This window comes from Magnolia sinica, chromosome 14 (assembly GCF_029962835.1).
Source record: "Magnolia sinica isolate HGM2019 chromosome 14, MsV1, whole genome shotgun sequence".
Lineage (NCBI taxonomy): Eukaryota > Viridiplantae > Streptophyta > Magnoliopsida > Magnoliales > Magnoliaceae > Magnolia > Magnolia sinica.
This window is the reverse complement of record NC_080586.1, coordinates 58962398-58987784: the sequence shown is the minus strand read 5'-3', so window position 1 is coordinate 58987784 and position 25387 is coordinate 58962398. Positions and strand designations below refer to the sequence as shown.

General features: G+C 38.5%; 1 protein-coding gene across 2 annotated transcripts in view; it reads right to left on the bottom strand.

Moving 5' to 3' along the window:
• LOC131225844 (agamous-like MADS-box protein AGL15) overlaps positions 1-23166 on the bottom strand; it is a 43414-nt gene extending 20248 nt beyond the window's left edge. The window contains exons 1-5 of one of the 2 annotated variants that reach the window (XM_058221439.1): positions 22669-23166; positions 15827-15902; positions 13266-13330; positions 13051-13150; positions 12840-12881 (exon numbers count right to left, since the gene is read on the bottom strand). In XM_058221439.1, coding sequence (XP_058077422.1) covers positions 12840-12881; positions 13051-13150; positions 13266-13330; positions 15827-15902; positions 22669-22850 — 465 coding nt within the window. In that variant the 5' untranslated portion in view covers positions 22851-23166. The remainder of the gene's footprint in view (positions 1-12839; positions 12882-13050; positions 13151-13265; positions 13331-15826; positions 15903-22668) is intronic. The other variant, XM_058221440.1, reaches the window with a different exon arrangement.
• Positions 23167-25387: the final 2221 nt, after the last annotated feature.

Here is a 25387-nt window from a genome sequence, read left to right as displayed (position 1 = left end):
GGTTGACTAATCAGTATTTTCTTAGTTCTGAGTAAAAATTGTGAAAATTTTTAAAATTTTTCTGGAAATTTCTTGTGAATTCGAAGTGATTTTGAAGGATAGTCGTGATTTGAGAAGTATTAGATACGGAATGTTGGTGATTTACGACTCTTGGATTCAGTTATCTGTTAGATTTCACAGTTAAGTTCGAGTTATTAATCCACGATTAGAAGTTGTAAACATTGATTGAGTCATGATTTCACATGCCACATCTCGCTTACACATTGAGGTTTCAGTTCGATATTAAAGGATTAACTTAGTAATCACTAAGTATGAAAAGAACCAGCCTCAGAAATTTTACCATCATGCTTATAAAGAAGAATTGAAAGGGTTGGGCGAATGGTCTTCACCATAAGTTTGCTCCCTATAAGTGAAGGTTCGATTCCCCAAGGTTGACATTCAGAAAGGGTTGGGCGAATGGTCTTCACCATAGGTTTACTCCCTATAGGTGAGGATTTGATTCCCCTCCTTGGCATTATTTTTAATGGAAAAATAAAAGGTTGGTAGAATGAAAGGATGATCTGTGAGGCAAGTTTTAGTTCAGGTTTTGCGTCTCCTAAATGCTCTTGTTGGTTACCAATGATATCATGAAATAAAGAATTGAATCTTAATGTTGATAAGTCGAGATTTCACTATATACCCATGGAACTCAATGTTTAGAATTTTTCTAATTGATGAATTAATACTTTGAACTTGATTATGAAGTTTACCGTGCGCTTGAGTCTAGGAGAAGTAATACCCAACATTTATGAATCTTAGAATTCTAGTATCTGGATTGATTTTCAAAAATCACTCGAGTTTATAGAAATTGTCTTGTAATTCTCAACTTACTTTTCGCATACTTTGCTCGGGGCTAGCAAAATGTTGGTTGGGAGTTGTGTTGAGGGTCAAATATTGCATATTAGACCCCAATTATTGCATGGTTTTATGAACATGATACCGTTTAACGGCCTATTTTAACCGTGTTTGTGATGTAGGGTGTAATAAGGAGCCTGGACTGAAAAAGGGTACTAAAAGTGTGGATTTGACGCTCTGAAGTCAACAAGGCAAGGGACGGACCCCATGGGACCGAGATCAAAGAATTTACACACCAGAGATCCGAGAAAATCACGCCACTCACGTTAAACGGGTCTGAAAGTCAACCAGAATGCAAGATTATAGGGTTCCCACCATCCGTTCGGCTCGTAACTTCATATATGGCCTGAGGACCATAAATTAACCGTACACGTCAAATTCTAGCCATTGGATCTTTGTTGAAGTAGCCCAATGAACAGAGCAGCCCTTCAAATCCTGATTTAGGGCCCGCCTGACATCTAGATATGCTTCGAATTCGGTCTCAACCCCTTAAACAAGGTGACAGAATGGATGGATGGAGCAGATTTCACACAAGCACCACCTTGGGATCCACACACGCGACACATGTATACGGTGTGTATATGGCTGGACGCATCATACCTCAAGGAATCGGTCAGCGTGCGTTGACCGATATATCTTTAAAGAAATTTCCAAATTCCACAGCGCCTTCACCGCCGATTGCCGTTTTTGGCTAGTGGGGCCCACCCCTCATACATCTTGATGATCTGGACCATCCATTCGATCCAGAGAGGGGGCGTGACCCTCGCCTAGGTGGCCATTTGGCCCCATGCACACACGCACATGTGGATCGTCGAAAAACACAAGATGAACGGCGAGTTGATTTTATACAGTGGACTGTACCAAAACTCGACCAAAACTACTCCTTTCTGACTGAAATTTCCCCAGGAATCCAATGAACGGGTCGAATTTCTCCGAAAACGCCAATGTGGGGCCCACCGAGCATCCAACGTAATAAAATTTGCACCGTACACACGTCCGGATTTTTCAAACGTTGCGGGGTGTTGTGGGCCACCGATTGTGATCGATTTGATGATCTGAACCATCCAGAAGTTCCAGAAGGGGGCCATAACCTCAACCATGAAGCCAAACTCCAAGGACAGGTTGTCGATCGTCCAAAATTTCAGTCCAAACGTGAAACTGCTTGCGTTTTCTACTGCCTAACGCCTGTTACTGCGTAAATCCAACCACCTCTCCTTGCACACGTTCTCCACCAACCCTCCACCTTGCTCTATATAAAGGAGAGGAGAAGAGAAGGAAGAAGCATCCAGTGCTTGGACGTCTAAGAAGAGAGAGAAAGAGAGAGAGTTTAGAATTGCTTGTTTTTTTATTGTTTTTCTGATGATTTTTGAGAAATCTAGCCCAATCATGTCAGGCTAAACCTCTTAGCTAGGGCTAAGAGGTGAAGCTTGTGGTGTGATGGGAAGGATTCTATGGTCTTGATTCATGTTATGAACTAATTTGATTATAGTTTGATTAATAGGAATGCTTTCAGTTTTTAATGGTTTGTTGTTACTGAAATTACAATAAATCTGTGATGGCTTTGAGTATTTCCTTTTCATTATTTTGATTGTGAAGTTAGGAAGCCCTATTGTTCACCATTGCCCCTTGGACATGGTTGGATGATGGAATCCTTCCTAACATTCATACATCTTTCAGATTGGTTGTGGATTGGTTTAATTCTGTTGTTTACTTTGTCTCATGGGCATGGTTTTGTGATGGAATCAACTCTAATTCTCATACCTTTCATCTCTTTGAAAACTAGATCAAAGGAAGTTCAGATTGAGTTTTAGTGATATATCTTCCAACTGGATGAAGATGGGACTCGAAGTCCAGTTGAGTTCATGAATCAAGCGTAGATCTCTCTGACCTCTACAAGTAGATCCTCTGAATCCTTACTTTCCCACCTTTGAATTCTACAAGTTTTAGATTAATATTTCACCATTATTCCCTCATATTCACTTGATTTAGATTTCATCTTCGCCTAGTTCTAATTCAAGTTACTTTTAGATTACGTACAAAGTTCAGTCCCTGTGGATTCGACCTCAGTCTTACCGAGATTATTACCTCATCGCAACCCTATACTTGGGGTGTGAACACTGTGTGCGCCAATCCAATGTGGGGGGGATTGATTTTTGACCTACTATGCCTAGAGTAGCTCCGCAAGGAGCGAGACCCCAAGTCGGAATTCAACCCAGAACTCAACCTAGTAACCAGTCAGTTAACAGAAATTGAAATAATAATATGATTGAACCAAGTATTGGGCCCGCGATGCCAGGGCAATGATACTACTGTGGTGGCATGGGTCACATCGCTGTCGAGTGTTCGAATAAGGGTGGGCAGATTACCTTTGTTTCCAAACACCCCACAGAAAAAGAAGTGGCAGATAAAATTGATGGTAACCAGGATAATGAGGAGATCATTCTCCCCTCCCTTGACCCGGCTAGTGATGCCGAGGATGATACTATGGAGACTATCCCTCTTGCAGTGATGAGGTGCGCCTTGACGCAGATGAAGAAAAGCGAAGATTGGCGTAGGACCAGCATTTTTCACACTTACGCAAAGTGCAGAGAAAAGAACTGCAAAGTGATCATAGACAGTGGGAGCTGTGAGAATGTAGTTTCCCCAGTTACTTTGAGTCGCTTTGGGTTAAAGCTAGTCCCTCACCCCAACCCATACAGAGTTTCTTGGGTGGATGTGACATCCCTCCCTGTGACCCAGCGATGCCTTGTTCCAATTGAGTTTGGACCATACAAGAACAAGTTGTGGTGTGTTGTGGTCACTACGGATGTTGGTCGTATCATCTTGGGAAGGTCATGGCTCTATGACAAAGATGTCACAATATTCGGGCATACGAATAACTGTGTATTTAAGCATGAAGGAAAGAAACTTGTCTTGAGCCCGCTCCCTCCCAAATTGTCAACAGGAGCAAAAGATGTTGCCTCCCCATGTGGTCCAAAGAGTCAAAGGGCGCTTCAATCGAAGTCTCTCCACATCATAGATGCCAAGGAGTTTGAGAGAGAGACCAAGGTAAGGACTATGGTGTACAGCCTACTGGCTAGGGAGAGTACACCGGAGGTTGCTATGGGTATACCCCAAGAGGCTCATCCAATCCAAGAGGAGCTTCAGGATGTCTTCCCTGAGGACCTTCCAAGCGAGCTTCCACCGATGCGAGACATTCAGCATGCGATAAATCTCGTCTCCGAGGCGACCCTACCAAACCTCCCTCACAATAGAATGAACCCCACCGAGCATGCCGAGTTAAAGAGTCAGGTGGATGAATTGCTTAAAAAGGGATTCATTTGTGAGAGTTTGAGCCCGTGTGCCGTGCCCGCGCTTCTTGCACCTAAGAAAGACAGCACGTGGCGCATATGTATTGATAGTAGAGCCATAAACAAGATCACTGTCAAGTATCGGTTTCCAATCCCAAGGCTTGATGACATGTTTGACATAATGGCCACCTCTACTATCTTTTCGAAAATTGACCTCAAGAGTGGCTATCACCAAATTCGTGTTCGCCTGGGATATGAATGGAAAATTGCCTTCAAGACGAATGACGGCTATACGAGTGGCTGGTTATGCCCTTCGGGTTAACCAATGCCCCAAGTATGTTTATAAGGGCGATGACCCAAGTGTTGCGACCCTTTATGGGCAAGCTTTTAGTTGTGTACTTTGATGATATCCTCATCTATGGTATGTCCCCTAGCCATCACATCGAGCACTTGAGGCAGGTCTGCAATGCCTTGGCGCAGAAAAGCTCTATGCAAACCTCAAGAAGTGTTCCTTCTTAACCTCGCGTGTTATCTTCCTGGGGTTCGTTGTATCGTCAGAGGGTATGTCTGCAGACCCTGAGAAAGTCAAGGCCATTGTCAATTGGCTTAAGCCCCATACTATACACGACGTGCGAAGCTTTCACGGCCTAGCTACATTCTACAGCGGCTCATCCGTGGATTTAGCTCGATTATGGATCCCATCACAATTGCATACGAAAAGGGGAGTTTCAATGGACTAAAGCCGCGACACGAGCTTTCTCGAAAATTAAAAAGAAGATGACGGAAGCGCTAGTCATGCATCTACCTGACTTTACCAAAGCCTTTGAGGTAGCGTGTGACGCTTCAAGAATTGCCATAGGCGGAGTGTTAAGCCAAGAGGGACATCCTGTGGCCTTTTTCAATGAGAAGTTGAATGAGGCTAAACAATGCTACTCCACTTATGACAAAGAGTTCTATGCGGTTGTGCAATCATTGCGCCATTGGCGGCATTATTTATTACCGCAAGAATCCGTCATGTTCTTTGATCATGAGGCCTTGAAATATTTGAGCTCTCAAAGGAAGTTGAGCCCTAAGCATGCCAAGTGGGCACAATTTCTTCAAGAGTACACGTTTGTGCTTAAGCACAAGGCCAGAAAAGAGAATAAGGTTACTGACGCACTTAGTTGTCGTATCATGACGCTGCGGTCCATGAGTATTGAAGTTACAAGCTTTGAGCAATTCAAGGTGAGTACTCAAACTGTCCGGATTTTGGGATCATTTATGCGTCATTGTCTAGTGACCCACCCTCAAGGAGTGCGGAGTTTGTCCTTCCAGATGGATATCTTTTTAGATGGGACAAGTTCAGTATCCCACGAACATCCCTCCGTGATTTTCTAGTTTGGGAGCTACATGCTGGAGGGATGACAGGTCACTTTGATCGAGCTAAAACAGTTGCCCTTGTGTTTGATCGTTTCTATTGGCGTAATCTCCAGCGAGATGTGGTTAAGATTGTAAGGCAATGTCGGACATGTCAACTGGCAAAGCAAAGGAAGCAAAATACAAGTTCATATACTCCTTTGCCAGTTCCACATACCCCGTGGCAAGATGTCAGTATGGACTTGATGCTTGAGCTTCCCAAGACTATTCGTAAGCATGACTCCATACTCGTGGTTGTTGATCGATTTTCTAAGATGGCCCCTTTCCTACCCTGTTATAAGACCTCATATGCCTCCCTTGTTGCTAAGTTATTCTTTCAGCAGGTTGCGCGACTCCACAGAGTACCTAGATCCATCGTGTTGAACAGAGATACTAGGTTCACTACTTATTTTTGGAAGACTCTTTGGCATCTTTTGGGTACAAGGCTCTAGTTTTCTTCAGTATATCATCCCCAATCAGATGGTCAAACAAAGGTAGTAAACCGTAGCCTAGGGAATTTGTTAAGATGTCTGGTTGGAGACCACCACATGACCTGGGACATTGTTCTTCCCACAATAGAGTTCGCGTATAATTCTTCAGTGAACAGGTCCACAAGAATGAGCCTGTTTGAAATTGTTTCAGGTCTTAGACCCCGAACCCCCATAGATTTGATCCCCATGGCTACCCCACAACATCCTTCAGAGTTAGGAGAGTCCTCGCCCAGCATATACATGCATTACCATAGTGAGATCAGGAGGAAGCTTAATTCAAGTAATGAACATTATAAACTTTTTGCTGACACTCACAAGAGATTTAGGGATTTTCAACTTGGAGATGACGTCATGATTCGTATTAGGTCTGATCGGTTTCCACCTGGATCCGTGAAGAAACTTCATGCCCATAGCATAGGCCTGCATAAAATTGTGAAAAGGTTAAGGTCTAATGCTTATGTTGTTAATATCCCTGCTACCATGAGCATTAGTTCCACATTTAATATGGAAGATTTAAGTCCCTTTCACGAACCATTACCTTTATCCACTGGTCTCCCTGTTTCTTCCTAGACCCCCCCTATATATGGACCTTGGCCACAACCTGATCTTCCTGTACCCATCTTACATTCTCTTCCACATGCACCAAGAAGAGACGAGATAGAGGAAATTTTGGACTCCAAGGCAGTTTTCACTCGCTCCGGAGGTTTCCGAAAATTCCTAGTCAAATTGAGGAACAGGCCCATTACAGATAACTCTTGGATCACATAGACAGAGCTGCAACACATCGACCCCCATTTGCTCAAGAGATACAAGAATTCACTTTCGCCATGGCAAATTCTTCCTACCCGGGGAGAATTGATGCGGACATCAGTGGTGCACCCTTTAGAGTGTACCAAAGGAGGAGGCGTTGCCGACAAAGTACCGGAGCGAAGGAGTTGATGAACCCATTTTCTGACGCGCTACAAGTGCAGGAGTGGCATGATCGCACCCTGACCATAGATCCATGGGTTGGATTTCACACCCTACCACATAGGTGTTTTAGTTTTAGGCGTTTTTATTCTTTTTTCTTGTTTCAAGGTTTTATTGTACTTTCTTTGTTTTTTTATCTTTTTGTTATTTTTCTTGTTTTCAGGGGCTTTAGTGCACTTTTACTTTTTCCATAGCTTATATATACGTTATGAGAAACCCTATTTTCATTATTATTGAATGAGTAGAAATTTGTCTCTTTTCTTCCTCTTTATTTAAGAAATTAGGGTTTCAGGATTGGCCCTTGGGTGTTGAAGATTCTACCCCGATTTCAGGTTTCCTTCTTTCTAGATCTTCGAGGTGCAGGAAAATGTAAGAATCATCATCTTTCTTTTCTTTTGACAACAAAAAGGACCTGTACTTTCTTCATCTCGAACCCTTCATTCTTCACCCCTTTCATTCCTCTCTGGATATCCCTTTTCTAGTTTGAACGGAAAAGAGGGATGGTTAGTCAGTAGAATCAGATCCAAACTTGACCATGGACTGACTTATGCTAGATCTGGGATATCCCCATATCCCTAGGTCCTCCACTTTTACTGTTTACATGATCTTATGCTAAGGGGCATGATCCTGACGGAATAACCTTATCTTTGTATTGAGATTTACCTAATCCCTTTGATTGGAAACAATTAGTTAATTGGTGTATTTATTTGAACATTCTTTAACCTGATTATACATGCATCTAGGGTTAGGTCATCACATGTCCCTACATCACCTATGCACCTGTATATTGCTTAGTGATTCTCCTGCCACCCCTCCTCTTCCTCCCTACCACCTCCCTCTGGAAACCCTAAAACTGAAGGAGGACAATGCAAATGATGAAAACAACGTTGTATGTCAAATTCCTACATTATATTAATTTATAATCTCTTCATCATTGTATCCTGTTAGAACCATGTCATAGATACAAACTACGAAACTGTGAGACTGTCGGTAGGACAAATGAGGATGTAGATCCTAGAAATTTTCCTTTAGATGCCATCTTTTTCTACATTGTAGTTTCTCTTTTTCGACGCTAGTCATCTAAACTTTGGTCTGCCCTTTTCGAGGGCCACTAGGTCAATTGCTTTGGAAGTTGAAACAATAGCATACCTCTCATTTACTGATGTGATTCGTCCAATCATGTTTTCTCTTCTACTTCTCCTCAAATGTAATGATATACAGATTCGGGGTTGATAGAGATTCTTGTATCCTTTTAACTAAAAGTCTTGCCAAAAAATAAAAATGCTAAGTTTTTGTTTGGTTTCTTAATATCTTCAGGAAAGTGAGCGAGGTATTGTGGTCATCCAATTCTTTAAACTCATGTTTCATCGAAGAAAAATATTCTTCTACTGACATTTCAGCCTGCTGCATGTTTAGTTATTTCACAATGCAACTGAGACACATGCCATTGCCATGTCATCATTGTGAGAATATGCTGATGGGGACATCACGCGCACACGCACGCCCCCCCTACGCACATACGCAAGGAGGAAGAGGACCCCACCATCAATCTGAATCGATGATGACGTCAAGGGAGGGCCTCTAGTTAGAGTGTTGTGTTTGGGTTCGTTTAAGTGGACCCGATAATCATGTGAATCCCACCATGGGTTCTCATGATCATGGCCCACTATCCTAGTTAATCTAGTACTTTGGGTTTTGCTTATTATTGTTATTAGAAATATCATGGACAGCTTAGATTGCTTTGATTAGTTATTATTTTTTATTACTTCGTCTCCAAGTAATAGGTTGCGTACATGGCACGAGTTTTACGGTATAGGGTTTTCTTATAAATATGCACCCCTTGTAGTCTTTTTCTCAGTAAAGATTAATAAAATTTCTGCATTTTTCTACTCCTCTAAATTTCTAATTTGTGGAGATTCAATTGAGTGTGAAACCCTCCCTTCCTCGAAGAGCTGACTACCATGGTGCGAAGCCACACCTATCCCGATTCGCCCCCACCTTCTATCATCCATATTTTTCTTCTCCTACAATCATCTATGCTTCAAATTCATCCTCTATTGCAGCCGTTTTTCTCCCTACAGCAGATTTCCAGAATCTGGCCCTGCAGGAGGGCTGAAACTTCAGCGGAACACTACGTACAAACCGTGCATCGAATCAGGCTGAAATTTGGAGGTTTTGTGGCCCACCCCTGGCCAACCAAGGCCAAGCTAGCAATTTCCTGATTTGTGGGCCCCACACACGTGTGGGACACCTCCAGCGCACGTCCATTTGGTCCTTCACCGTTGTCCACACATGTGATGCTTCTTTGGTTCATCTCTCTCCTCTCTTTCACCTCTCTTTTACCCCAAATCCCTAACCCTAACCCTAAATTACTCAAATCCCTAATTTTATACCCTTTCTTCAACCTTAGGGTTCCCCAAATTGAAATCTGTGAACCCCTTGGATTGGGGAATTATTTTTGTGCATGTGTGGATGAATTTACCCCCCTCTGATTATTATTTGGTCTATAATTTTGATTGATCCAGCCCTAGCTTACATAGGCCTGGGCCTGCATAGATTCCCCTTGATTGAATGCTTGAACTTTTGTATGGGATATGGAATTTTGTGTAATTGTTTTTGAACTAACGTGATCTAATGCTTGAAAATCTTGCACATCATATTTGAATTTCATGTCCTGGGGTGTCCAATATCTCCTTTGCATCCCTCAAAAAAGACCAATCCACAACGAATGTTTGGTTGCATAGAATGAAGGAGCTGTGACATCACTATCAAATTGTCACTTTCCCACTCCTCATGGGATGGATCAACTACAATAGGCTCCTGTGTTCCCAGTTATCTATCCCAATTTTCTTCTGCTAAAAGTATAAGTGGTTGAGGCCATTCCAGATAATTTGTAGATCAAGTTTAACCATGGTAACTTGTAGCCCAGGATGTTCATAACTACTTCCCACTTGAATATAGTTTTGTTTTCTGACATTCTCAAGCATGGTAACTTGTAGCCCGGGATGTTCATAACTACCTCCCACTTGAATTTAGTTGTTTTCTGCCATTCTCAACAGATAAAACACAGAGGGAATAAATGAACAGAAAGCACCTGTTGATGGACAGATGGGCCAGAAAGACATGGTCATGCCGATGGCCCTTGCTGGATATTGACGGTGGGCCCTTGTGGGCCTGCTGATCAAATTGGTGGGCCCCTATAAGTTTATCGGTCAGATCGGTAGGCCCCAGCCGCTGAACTCACTGTTGGGCTCTTAGCGGCCAGCAGATCAAATCTGTGGGGCCCTGCTTGTCAGGAAATCAGATTGGTGGGCCTCTGCTTGCCAGTAAACCAGTTCAAAAGGCCCCTACTTGCTTGTCAATTAGATTGATGAGCCACATGGCTCTATTTGATCAAATCCTGTCGGCAGTTTTGTCATCAATGTGATCTTTATGGTCTATCGATGATGACAGTGAGGCCCGGGAGCCCTGTGATCTTTTTGGCCCAGTTGGGGTTATTGGTGTTGGCAGGAGGGCCTGAGTGCTTTGCTACTGCCAACGGTGGATCTTAAAGGAACTGCTGGTGATGGCAGTTGGGCATGAGTGCCCCATTGTCATCATTGGTTGAACTTATTGGGGTGGTTGTGATGGACCGATGGTTGCTGGGCCTGAGTTCCCTGCTATCGCCTGCGTCCTCCGTTGATAGGCCATATGAGGCCCATTGGCTGAATTGAATGGCTCTATAGAGACATCTAATGGCCAGGTTGGCCCTAAATGGGCAGACAAGAAAACAAAAAAGACAAGAAAGAGAAAAAGGAGAAGGAAACCAGGAGGAAGGGGAAAATGGTACTCTTAAGCATGATTTGTTACAAGAGATGAGAAAGATACATGGTATGAGGAAAGCTACAAAAGAGTGATAACTATGACTCTATGAGAGCACTGCATACCTGTCACACTCAATAGATCCAAATAGCATCTTCAAGATACGTACACATCATCATAACCACCTCAGTCCAAATAAAAAAATGAGGCAATAAAAAACTCTTGCAGAGTCCTATTACCATGAGTCATGTTCGCTAATTCCAATTCAAGTGGGTAAGGGTACAACCTAGAATGATTGAAACCATGCCGTATTTGATGTTATGGACCTTACAGTTGCATCCACAAAATTCAGGATCCAAGTGAAAATACACACATTATAATCATCCAAGAGGTGGTTCCTCTTACATCATGCCATTTCAAATTAAGAAATCAACATGAGCCTGAGGATCAAAGGCATAATTAAAATTACAGGTGGGAAAGACTGTCCACATAGTTTTCTTTCTTTTTTTCTCATATAACCTTTAAAAAAATCTATAATTTGAATCAATTGACATGCGAGCCCCTAGTGACACAATCAACCACAACACAAACACTACTAGAAATCCGAAAGATAGACTAAGCCAAAAAAGATGAAGAAAATGACAGAACTATTAAGTTAATTAACAGAGAAGAAATCTAAAAGACCTATCGATCTTTTTAAAGATGTAGAAAATGACAGAATAGTCGAGATTTTTTTATGTAGTGACAGCAGCAAAACACAAGGACAATAGTGCACTCCATGAGAATTGCTGTATAGTTGAAAAGGCAGAAAAAAGAGATTCAGAAACTAAAAGAGTGAGGTCTTGACAGAAACCAGAAGAATGATATAGCAGGAATCTTCTATAATACGAATCCTGCTCCTAGTCAGCAGTTAACAACCAGCAAGGAAGGGTACTAGGATAACATCTATAGACAATATCTAGCAACTAAAATAATTAAAAAGGAGCCAACCTGTTACAAGCCTGACAGTGACTGGCCTAGAAAGGATATATTGAAGAATAAACCTTAGTTGCACGAAGTGTGAGGAGAAGCCAAGGAAATTTGGATGCTGGATCAAGTGTCCCTTTCAAATTTTTAGCAAGTGTAGAACTTCAGGAAGTAGGAGTGCAAGCTTGAGTCTAAAGCATGACTTTGAACTAAGAGCAACACCTTGGTAGAAGGTTCATGCAACTAATGCATAAACTGGCATCAATTATTTATAAATCCGGACATTGTTTCCCTTACTCATCATTTTAACTCAAATTGGAGTACGAGAAATGCAAAATCCCACTTGCCTTGATGGAATCATAATACCAAACAATGAATGAAAATATATATATATATATACACACACACACACACATACATACATACATATATATATAGATATATAAAATCTAATTTGCAGTTATTTATGAGAGCCAATCTGCATATGTGGCACTGCAAAGACGTAATGGACTTGGACTAACACTTACAACACCATATGTTTCAGTAGATAACCCAGTTACAAGGAAACTTTGACAGACTTAGGTGGCTTAGAAAACCAGTCAACTCAAACAAGTCATATTGGCTTAGATGATTTTCTGATTGGCTCCAAAAGTTTTGATGGCGAGAGGAGTCATTATATGGCATTAAAATAAAAGGCAACAACAGTAATCCAGTGTACCTGTAATCTTGATTTCTCGAGATGCTCCAACCATAACCGCTCAAAATCTAATTTCAATTATTTATGAAAGCCAATCTGCATATGTGGCACCGCAAAGACGCAATGGACTTGGACTAACACTTACGACGCCATGTGTTTCAGTAGATAACCCAGTTACAAGGAAACTTTGACAGACTTAGGTGGCTTAGAAAACCAGTCAACTCAAACAAGTCATATTGGCTTAGATGTTTTTCTGATTGGCTCCAAAAGTTTTGATGGCAAGAGGAGTCATTATATGGCATTAAAATAAAAGGCAACAACAGTAATCCAGTGTACCTGTAATCTTGATTTCTCGAGATGCTCCAACCATAACTGCTCCTGAAGCAATACAATTTCAATACAGAAATGATGAAAAGGTCCAAGAAAATACTTGTAAAATGATGCAACACTGGACCAACAGATTGTCCTCCACAGTTTTGCATCGTATAGACAAAGTTTCAAGGCAAGCTGACAAGTCATGGAATTGAAGTCTTAGATTTCTTCCTACCTTCCTTTCCTTCACGGACAATAACCCTTCACTTAACTGATGTTCTAGGTGTTGCAATTCATTCAAACTCAATCCTGTTAGTTCTTTACCCATCATCTGCCTATAGGAAGAATAGAAACTATGGTGATGGGTTGTGCAATATGTAATAAAAGAATAAAGAAAGAAATAAAGAACAAGTAAAAAACTACAATGTATCACAAATTTACAAGACATACATGTGTGCCATTCGTAGCTTCACAATTTCATCTTTCAGAATGTTCATCTCCCTAGCTTGCTGCTTCTTTTCAAGCAGAAGAAGAAAAGGTTAAAGAGGGGACCTCCAATCTAAAATAGACAAATATAATTAATCATGATGTGTGGAAAAATACAAACAAGGATCTCCACACAGAATTGATTGCCGAAGAAAGCCGATTGACTTGTCCCAAAAAGCATAAATTATTCTCTTTGACAAGTTTATGATGTCAGATAAATTAAATAACATTTTGGGCATATGATTTTTTTTCAGAATTCATACGAACAAACACAGAAAACCAAAATTCACATCTGCTGATGTCTGTTCTCACAACAACGAGCTTGAAAAGAATATTTCTATGAATCATCATCCAAAGTCCCATTATCAAAAGAAGTATAAGGAAGACGAGAATAACTGACTGCAGCATTGCATGTCCTCAAAGTGTTAGAACATTTACAAGTAACTAGAATTAATTTGTACATAAAACTAAATAGTTTCTAGAACATTCACTACATGTATATGCATTTATTAATTTGTCATTATTAGTTAATAACTTCTAACTAACACTCACAGCAAAAAAAAAAACCAGTAATGGTTGAGAATAGGACATCAAAAAAATTGATGCAATTTTCATGACAATCAATTCCTAGTTTCCTACCTTGTAATAGAGGCACATTTGAATCAAATCATAAATTGGATTATCAACCATAAGATTTCTTCATACACATCCATGATTTTTTTTTTAAACAACTCCGCATGATGGCAATTCACCAGCTGGTTCCTAAGCCACGCAAAGGAGAAGTACTGGTGTCAAGTTGGCAGCCAGTCATTGAACTTCTGCCAAGCAATCATGAGAATTCATGTTCCAAATCTTTGATTGGTTAAACAAGATCAGTAACAGTGGAAAGTTGTGAGGGAGAGAGAGAGGGAGGGAGGGAGAAGAGAGAAGAGAGGAGAGGAAAAGAAAGGGAGAAAGAGGTTTAGGGCAAAGAAAGAGTGTTTGTGTTAGCCCTAACACACACACACACACACAAAGTTGAGGGAAAAAGTAAGAGGTTTAGGGCAAAAAGAAAGAGTGGTTGTGTTAACCCTAACACACACACACACACACACAAAGTTGGGAGAAAAAGTAAACTACTCCTGAAGAGTCCAAAGAAATATACACCCACACACCCAAAACAATTACATATATTCTCTTAATCTCTTCAAGTTGGAGAAAATATATTAATCATGCCTAACTTCTAAAAAATACAATGGAGTCCCGACTAAGAGATTTAGTGAAAATATCAGCCAACTGCTCCCCTGAGTGAACAAAAGGGGCTTCAATCTCCTTATTAAAAACCTTCAGGTCGCTAAACGTACTATTCGTTACATTAAAGTAGCACAAAGCACAGGATTCTATTTTCACACCAAGGACACTAATGGATCACAGCTTATTCAGATGCAGATTGGGCAAGAAGTCCAGATGAAAGATGATCAACTTTTGGATATTATACTTTTGTTGGCCGTAATAAAGTCACCTGGAAATGTAATGAAAAAAAAAAAAAAAAAAGATGGTTGTGACCAAGTCCAATGCGGAAGCAGAATACCGAGCAATGGCCCACACTACATGTCAGTTACTCTAGCTTAAGAAGTTACTGAAGGAATTAGGATTCCCTATTTGGGATCCTATGGGGTGTGACAAGCAAGCCACAATACATATCTCCACAAACCTTGCCTTCCATGAGCAGACTAAGCACATAGAAGTCGGTTGTCACTTCATCAGAGAAAAGTTTGTTGCAAAAGAAATCATTGCTCCTTCTATCAGCACCAAAGAGCATTTAGCATATGTGTTTACAAAATCTCTCCCTAAGGATTGGTCACTTCTATTACAAGCAAGTTGGGCATGATCGATATCTAAGCTCCAGCTTGAGGGAGAGTGTTGGAGGAGGTTATCTCGTGCATATTCTTGTGGAGTACTATATAGATTTGGACTTTCTTTTGTACTATCAATGTACTGTAGTGTATTTAGATTTTTCCTTATCTTGTATTAATTAGTCCTTATCATGTATTATCTATGGATAGAAATCCTCTCTATAAGATGTACATTTTCCTAAGAAATACATTATAATAATCAAATCTTCTTTATTTGTTTTTCTGTCAGATTTACATCTAAATCACACGGATCCTAACAAACAAAATGGAAGTCATAGTTCCTATCTCAAAAGAAACATAAAGTGGAAAGGGAAAACAAAATAAATAGGATGAAGAGATAATAAAATCTTTCTAGAAATGTTCCTATTTACTTCAAAAATGACATAATGAGAATTTTTTAAATGCATTCAGAAATTTTCTTGAGTTAATCTAAACAAGGCCATCATAAAAAGATACCTACTTAATTATGTGAAACAAATGATTTCGGATTCATTAAAAATGAACTATTGTAGTGACCCTCAACCTATCTTGAGAAACAAATCATAATCTGCCACAGTGCTACTGTAAAACAATTTAGATGCTATAACAAAACAATATGAAACTACAACTAAACAATATGAAACAACATACCTCTGCATCATACTCAACCAAAGAAGACCCAGAAAAATCCAAACACTTGTTGTATCTTGAAAGCGTTTTGTTCATGCTTCACAAATGATAGAACAACAAACAAAAGTCAGTATACCTTGCAAACTTTTCATATAAAATTAGGACCAATAATTATTAATGCACGCCTATTGTGCTAAAATTAAGATGATCTTTGAATGCTTCATTTCCACATTACTTAAAACATAATATAATGTTTCACCAAAATATGAACCACTACCAAGTTTTAAAAAATACGAACTTTGAACACAAATTGTAGTGGCAATTAGACTAATTAAAAAAAAATCAAGCACATTCTACCAAATAAAATGAACATTGTTAGTATCTACATTGTGCAATTACACAAGGATGCATGACTAGTAAAGGCTTGTTGATGCAAATCTAAGGGTGGATTCCCATGATCCATATAGTTAATGAAAGGCGCAATCATCCATCCATTCAATGGATCAAATAATTCCATAATTTAATCTTTCAAAGGGGGACCTCATGATAAGAATGCTCAATCTTTTGCAGGCCCACAATCTGACTAATTGTTTTATGGATACATATGGTCCACACGTGTTGATGTCCTATTTCAATCAGTATTTCAATAGCTTTTTGTCTTAATCAGCATGTAATAGACCTTTCTTACCCAATTTAGTTACTTGGCGCATAAATTAGTTATTTTCATTGCTTCATTTGTGGGCTACTTTTTAGGTGCCAGACAACATCGAAAGACACGAAATAGGTCCATTACAAGTGGATTTAATCATCTTTCAAGGAAGCCCAAGATCACGCGATTGTGAAATGAACTGAGTGATGAAATGCTTGTATGTTTGTTAAGGGATTTAGGAATATTTTATTGGTTAGGATTAGAAGTAATGCATGGTTATTATTATATTACAGTTGTTATGATCTGGGATCATTGCATATACATTCAAAGGATTCTTTCATGAAAAGTAAAATGAAATCGAAGTTTCTATACACAAATTTTCTTGATTTGGGGAATAATTCCTCAAATTGCATTTGGTGTGATGATCAATACAAGTCTTCCTATACCAAGCTTGGTACCAAAGCTTCAATATGTTGCCTTGCATCATTGTTTCCCTTTGATGCTCATAATAAAGGCATTAGATTAGTTCTTAAGAATTTTAATAGAGCATAACTCAATGATCTACTTCACGGAATTAGTGTGTTGGGGCTCCAATCTTCAAGAAATCCATGACTTAATGAAGCTATCATGTGTAGCTTTTCCACTTGAGCATGCAGGCTACAATTAGTTTATTTTAATCTTGGTCACACCAAATTGGTATCAGAGCATGTAGAATCTTACGATTTTCTTTTCTCTTGTTTATTTTTCCCCTGATGTTCCTCAATCCCAAAATCTGATTTTTCTCAAATTTTCCCAAAAGTCCCAATCTCCCTAACCCTACAACCCTAGTTTCTTAAATCCCCAATCTTTGTAACCTCAAAACACCTTGATTTCCCAAATTTCCCCAACTTATCCCATTCCTTTAGCCCTAAACCAAATCTTTTTATGCCCTTAAACCTTAAATTAAACACTAATTCTGTTCTTGTTCCCAGATGATGCAAAACCCAAAATACCCTACACCGGTGGAATGGTTGGCCCAATTCAAGCCCCTAATTAAGCCCAGCAAACTATCCATTAGCAATCCATGTATCTCCACAACCCAAGTCTTCAAAGATTGCCTGTTTAAAGATTGAAATAATGGCGTGTTTGAAAAGAGTGCAGCGATCCAATTGGCTATCAAAAGGACCTACATATGAATATGTAAGAATGGTTATAAAAAAGCATGTTATCCTCTTATCAGATTTAATATAGTCTGTTGCTTTTCACCATGGGAATATCTTGCTCTTTCCAATCGCATTACTTGAGAGGGTTTATGCACATGTGTTGCGTGATTGTCATGGACTCTATGGATATCATCACTAGTGGAAATTTGGTTTTGGACAATGGTATATGAATTTCAGATTTAATGCTATTGGTTGACTTTGATCCTAGTTGCAACGCATTGCAAGGCAGATCATTTGTGATATATTGTTATTGGCTCTAATCAAGGACAACTTCTTTCGAAGATGGGGTGAATTGATGCATCTAATACACACATTATGTGAGTCATAGACACGTGTTGGCAGATTTGGCCTAAAGAGGACTTAGGTGGACTGAATCACCAAATCTTACCAGATTGGGTTTAGTTGCCCTTATGTGTCATCATCATCATCTAGGCCTTATCCCAATTAATTGGAGTCAACTACATGAACCCAGTTCCACCATTCCACCCTATCAAGGGTCAGACCTTCATTTAGACCATAGGTCATCAAGTCTTTTCTTACCACTGCCATCCACAACCTTTTGAGCCTTCCCTTGCCCTTTTAGAGCCTTCAACTTAAAACAACTCACACCTAAACAATGCAGTTCTTGGTCTCTATTGAACATGACCAAACCATATATGTCTACTTTCCTCATCTTATTACATATCGGTACCACAACAATCACACAAAACTTCAAAGGCATATCCCGCTTGAATTCAATGAGCAACATCCTTTTAAAACTCTCCACTCTCATGAAGTATTGACCCAAGATATCGAAAGTGGTCATTTTGTGATACTTTTGGTCAACAATCTTAACTAATTCCTCATTTTAACTCTTATTATTACTAAAAATGCTCTCCATGTACTTTGTTTTAGTCCAACTAATTTTAAATCCTTTAGATTCTAGAGCATCCTCCATAAATATAGCTTTTTGTTTATGTGCTCCCTTGTCTTGTCAATCAAAACCATGTCATCTGCAAACAACATACACCATGTGATCTCTTCCTGAAAATGTCTTGGTAACTCATCCATAACCCACGCAAAAAGGTATGGGCTCAATTTTGACCATTGGTGTCTCCATGGATATAAATATCGGTATCGTATCGGCTGATACGGCCGTATCGTATCCGTATCGGCTCGAGGTCGTATCTGTCCAATATGAAAAAATTGACCCATATCGGTCCATATCGGCCCATATCGACCGATACGCCTATAAAAGCCCAATTTTGGATATATTTTTTTCAAATTTTTACATGTCTTCTCTTCTTTTTTTCATTTAAACCATGGAAGAAGCTTAAAAACTTATTTTGGGATCAAAACAAATTACTTAAATGGGATTCGACAAATCAAAGCAAAGTGAACCATTATGGTTAAAATCAGAAAGAAGGGTAAACCTTCACTTTCATTTTTATATTCTCATCTTCTTTTTGTTGTATTTCAATGTAATGGGCCATTGTTCACCAAATCATGCTTAATTTGTGTTTAATTAGGGCCCATTTAGTTGACCTTCAACAAGTCAAGTCGACATACAAAATTCTCATCAAAGAATGGTCCAATACAACATTGAATACATGGTCAAAATACCAAAAAAAAAAAACAAAAAACAAAAAAAAAAAAAAGAAGGGTAGATTCTTGGATATCTCCTTTTTTTTTCTATTTTTCTAATATTTTCATATTATTTTTCTTTTAAAAAAATCTAGCTTATACAGGCCGATATGGCCTCGATACCGATACACAACACCATATCGTATCATTTTTCCACCGAGCCAATATGCCAACTGATACCGACATTCAGAACCATGCTTGTCTCTCCACTAGTGGTCCTCACATTTGTTACTACTCCCTCATACATATCCTAAACACTATAAATATATCCTCTTGAGACTTTCATCTAGCATTTTCTTCAATCTTACATTCTTGTTGGACAACTTTGTTAACCAAACTAACCTAGTATCTCCCATACATTTCCAAGCCTCTATTGATAAAACATCTTGTCCAAGGGCCTTTCCAGTTTTCATCGTTTTCAAAGCTTCTTTCACTTTAGATATACTAATCCTATGAAAGCATCTATGGTATCTGACGTCATTTGCGTTTATGGTTCTTTCTATCCCTATGCTCTCAAAGTGGTTGTCATTTCACAAGTTTTGAAAATAGCTTATCCAAGTTTCATTGACCACATTGTCTTTTACTACTACCCTCTGGTTATCGCTCTTAATGCATCTAATATGATCGAGGTCCCTACCCTTCCTCTCATTTTTTCAAGTTTGAAGACATCTTTCTCACCTTCTCTTGTCCCTATATGTCTTAAGTATAAAACATTCAACATGAGTATACAATTGTTCAACTGCATTAACAATACAATTGCGTATACTCATTATGAGATGAATGGATAGGGTATTATACGCTTCTTCATAACAGCCGATTGCAAATTCTTGCATTTGTATAGCTACTACACTCCATGCGGATAAAGACAGCTACAAACAGGACAGTTGCTGAGTTTGGAATCCTAAATGCAAACATAAAGATTAAAAGAGGGATATGGATCAACTATAGAGCCCTAGGGTCTATAGACTCTATCCACATGATCTATAGAGTATTTAGGAAGTTGAACTCCTTTTAGTTCTGTAAAGTTTTATTAAGAAAGTACCCAAGAGTGCTCTTAACTTGCCTACTTTATCTATTATGTAACCAATAAGGTGTCTATTTAGATTTCTAGCACTTAATCAGTAAACAATATGCACTCTTTGGCTATAAGAAACCATATAAATGGGATTGTATAGACGTGGTTATGAATAAATAAAAAAATACTTCATGGGTAGTTAGCATATATTGCTCTTTCCATCGCATTATTTACAGGGTTTATTCTCATGTTTGTGTTATCTATCAGATTTGGGCTAAATTTATCAATGTTGGTGGAGAACCTTTCTTGTCTAATCATCAAAGATTTGGCATGTATTATTTTTAAATGAGGTGATGCTATCACTGAGTTTTATGACTCAGTCAATGTATTGACAAAAACCATGCTTGGAAACAAAACCATGCTCAGAAATTGCTTTCTTATCCTTCTAATTCTGCAAGTTTCCCACCAATCGTTCCATGAATTAGAAGTCATTATGTTCCTTGCATCATAGGTTTCTCAGGCACTTGATTGAGAATTATTAGCTTTTCATATATGCATGTTATTAGCTCACTTTGAATCTATAATTGTTGAATTCGGATACAACTATGCAACAAAAACATGCTGGGTAAAAGGGAACCGGGAAAGAAAGAGGAAGCAACACAAAAATGCCGGGTATAAAGGAACTGTGAAAGAAGAAGGAATTATATGCTACCCTATAGTGGTGAAAAGCATATTGTAGTCAAGCACAGCCATCCGCTATGTGCATGCATGTGGTCAAAATCTGGACCTTCCAGACGATGGGACCACAGTTTGATTGGACAGCCACAAATCCACTGATTGGACCGTCTCATGAGTCACAATTAAATGGCTTAAAAAGGCACATGACCCCAGCCCAAATTTCAACAGGAAAATGCTATTGATTCAGCAGTCAATCAGTGTGATTACCAGGCTCTGTCTTCATCCACAGTTGACCCACGGTCTGAGTAGTCAGGATCAAGTACATGCACGACACATTATACAGTATATAGGTGTTAGGTTTGAGGCGGAAAGATAGAAAATTCTCTTTTATAAATTAAAAATTCTTTTCCTTCTTATTTTGAAAAAAAACCCAACAATAAGTATACAAGCACAATCCACCATAGACTGCCAAGATATCATATAACAAGCAATTTTCTACCATACTGTAGTGGTCAGGGAATCCAAACCATCATGTCCAGGATACTGCGCTATATGGGCCACTGAAAATTTTACACATTCAGGGATTGATTCTGGGCATCAACATATGTAGAAGAACATTGAACAAAGAAAGGAAATTTTCCAACAACTCATATTCAACTCAAAAAAAAAAAAAAAAATTTAAAACAATAAAATAATAAAATAAAATATCAGGATCATCCTTCAAGTATGATTATCAGACTACAGCTAATTTGCCAGCAGTCCCAATCATCAGACCATAAAGCATGCTACACTATAGGGCCATCATAGAAAACTTATGCACAGATTGTTTCTGAGCATCACTACATGCAGATGAGCACACAACATTGTAAGGAAAATTTCCAACAGCTCATATTCAACCTAAAAAGAAATAATAATAATAATAATAATAAATCAAAGACCAGGATCATCCTTGAAGCATGACTATTAGACCACAGCTAATTTGTGGGTGGCCCCAATCATCAGACCACCATAAAGCATGGTACATCATATGGTTCAATGATCGATTCTGAGAATCACTACATGCAGATGAATATAGACCATCGAAAGGAAATTTTCCGACAGGTCATATTCAACTTAAAACATCATCCTTGAAGAATGATTATCAGACCACAGCTCATTTGCAGGCAGTCCCAATCATCAAACCACCATTAAACATGCTACACTATTCGGGCTGCTGTAGAAGATTTATGCTCGAATATTGATTCTGAGCATCACTACATTCAAATGAACATAGAACAACGAAAGGAACATTTCCAACAGCTCATATTCAACTTTAAAAAATAAAAATAAAAATAAAAAATCAAAGATCAGGACCATCCTCGAAGCATGATTACAGACCACGCCTAATTTGTGGGCAGTCCCGATCACAGGCCATCGTAAAGCATGCAATGTTTTATGGGCATATGGGGCCACCATTGAAAATTAATGCTCGATGATTGATTCGAAGCAACAGTACATGCAGATGAACAAACGTAGAAAGGAAATTTTCAAACAGTTGATATTCAACATTAAAAATAATAATAATAATAAATCAAGATTATTCATCCTCAAATCATGATAATCAGCAGGCAGCTAATCTGTGGGGCCCCGCAAGGAGACACATTGTAACATGCACACATGCACATGCATGAAAGGATTGACGGAATGGGCAATTTACCCAGAGTTGGAGAATTCGAAGAGCTTGCCAGTGCTGGAGAAGATGATGAGGGCAACCTCAGCATCACAGAGGATGGCGAGTTCCTGGGCTTTCTTAAGAAGACCGACACGGCGTTTAGAGAAGGTGACCTGACGGCTTGTGGCATTCTCGATCCTCTTGATTTCAATCTTCCCTCTCCCCATTTGTTATCGGTATCTGTCTCTCTTTCTCTCTGTTTCTCTATTAGGCCTTCCTTCCCAGCATGGAAAGAAAGAAAGGAGAAGAGGGTCTATATATAGAGAGAGAGAAATGCCGAAAATGGAAAAGAAGGGGAAAAAGAGGTGGGTTTGCATTATCTGGAAAGCAGGGGGAAGAGTGCCACATTTAGATTGTTGGGAAGAGAGAGGATTCATTACTAACGTGCGTTTTCCTTCGTATATAAGGTTCTTCTTCTTCCACCTACTCTATTTTTAGTAAACCCTGCCTCTCCGAATCTCTTCCCCATTTTTAGATAAGCAGCTGTTTTCAAGAGAGAGAGAGAGAGAGAGAGAGAGAGAGAGAGATTTGGATTTTGGAGGGAAACTGAGATATGAGGAGAGATGTGACAAATATCGCCGAGATATTGAAAACATCGCTATTATATTGTCGTATTGTTAGTGCGAGATTTTGTTACAATATCTCGTGAGATTGTGTACAATCGCTGAGGGATATTTGTTTTTTAATTTTCCATGCAAATGCATGAAAATAAATACCCATGTAATTTCTAGACTTTTTTTCTATGCTTATAGTATAAAACTTGCTTTTTACATAAAGATTGAGAAAAGTATTAATTTCATGAATTATGTGACTTATCCTTGCGTGCGGTTCATTTATTTTGCAAGATAATTTTAAGACGTGAATCTAAAATTGAGGTAGATCCAAAGTTCAAGTAAGCCACGTCATATAAAAGGGTGGGTTGATTTGTAAAAACCTGCTGCGAATATGTTCCTATTGTGTGGGCCACTTGATGTTTGGATGTCTCGTTTTTTAGTTAATATATTAAAATGTTCATGTAAAATGAATGGACAATAGTGTTTTTTAATAAATATCTTGGTGAAATTTTTTACATGAGAAGATAGGGGGGGAGAGAAAATTATACCTTAGAGCAAAAATAGGCACTGTGATACAAAAAATAGACAACCTAGATCAAACATATGCATACTAATTATTATTATTTACAAGTATTTACAAATAACCCAACACCCTAAAGATATTATCATAATGTTTCAAAATCTCAAAAGAACTTTAAATATCGTGTATTTTTCATGAATAATCTTATTTGGAAAAATAGTATAAACATTAAGATTCTTTTTATATATATAAAACATGTAATGAATATTTTAAATATGTTTAATTTTTGCGAGATTTTTTCATTAATATTTTGAGAAAACTTTAAAATTTTAATATTCTCCTAGGAAATTTCCAAGTCGAGAAATCGAGGAATACGATATTTGTCACCACAAAGATGCGGAGTGAAGCGGCCTTGGACGCACAACTTTGCCCTCTTTATAGCAATGTACCCATTTGGGAGATTGTATGGTAAATCCAGGTCTATGATCATGTTTTGATTTTGATACATTCATCTTTTTAAGTCTATGTGTTAATCAAAAGAGTTGATCTAGACCATAGTGTATGAAAACATAGATAAACTAAATTTATACAATTCACTCAATGGGATTGTCATACCTCATTTCTGTAAGTTCTTGTGAGATCTAATTAAAAAGAGACATGTAATTTCATAAGAGTTACATAGTATATTTAAAATATATGGAGATACCTTTAGAGAATTTTGCGAGTATATAGTTAGTGTCTATCAAGTGATGCCATATTATCCATAAAGTAATAGTGGGCAAGAAGCTTGGAGTGATTATCTATATAGGTAAAAAGCTAAAAAGGAAAGGCTCCAAAAGGTTAATAGCAAAGGAATTCAGTATAAGAAGTTGTCTCATACTAACTAGATTAATTAAATGTATCTTTCAATTATTTGTCATTTACACAGTTGTGATTTTTTTTTGTCATTTATATTCTTTAGTGTAATCTATAATTATTAACTTTAGTTGTAATTCAAATTTGCGCTCATACATTGGATTCAATTCGAGCATCAAGCAAAGTTCTCCATCGAGAGATGCTTTCTACGGTTGTTCTCTATGGCCAACTGTAAATAATAATAATAAAAAAAATAAAAATTATCTATATTGAAGAGAAAAAGTATTTTTGTATAGAAAACAGAGGTGTAACCCATTTTAAAATGACGAACCATACCTTATGATAATTGCATAATTATCTTAAGCAACGTTATGCAAGTAGCTAAATAGGCGACAGATCTCATTAAATATTAGTCACATATGGTTGATTTCCAACATATCTAATATCTCAGTGCTTGAGGTCTTAGTTGTTAGGTTTGACATTCAATTATAGCAGCCTGCGCTAATCATGGGACATACATTCATATAACAACAAAAACGATATAAACTTACATCATACGTATAAGATTAATATACTTCAGACATACGGTTATAAGAAAAGGCATTTAACATATGATTTTTACGGTTGAAGGTGGCTCTATTTTCTTTCTTAAAGCTTTCTTTTTTCCTCCGGTTATTTTGAGATGGTTACAGGTGCAGCGGCCAAAAGAAACTTCCTACATGCAGAAGCCACATGGGGCCTACAGGACTTTTGTGAGAAATCCACCCTATACATC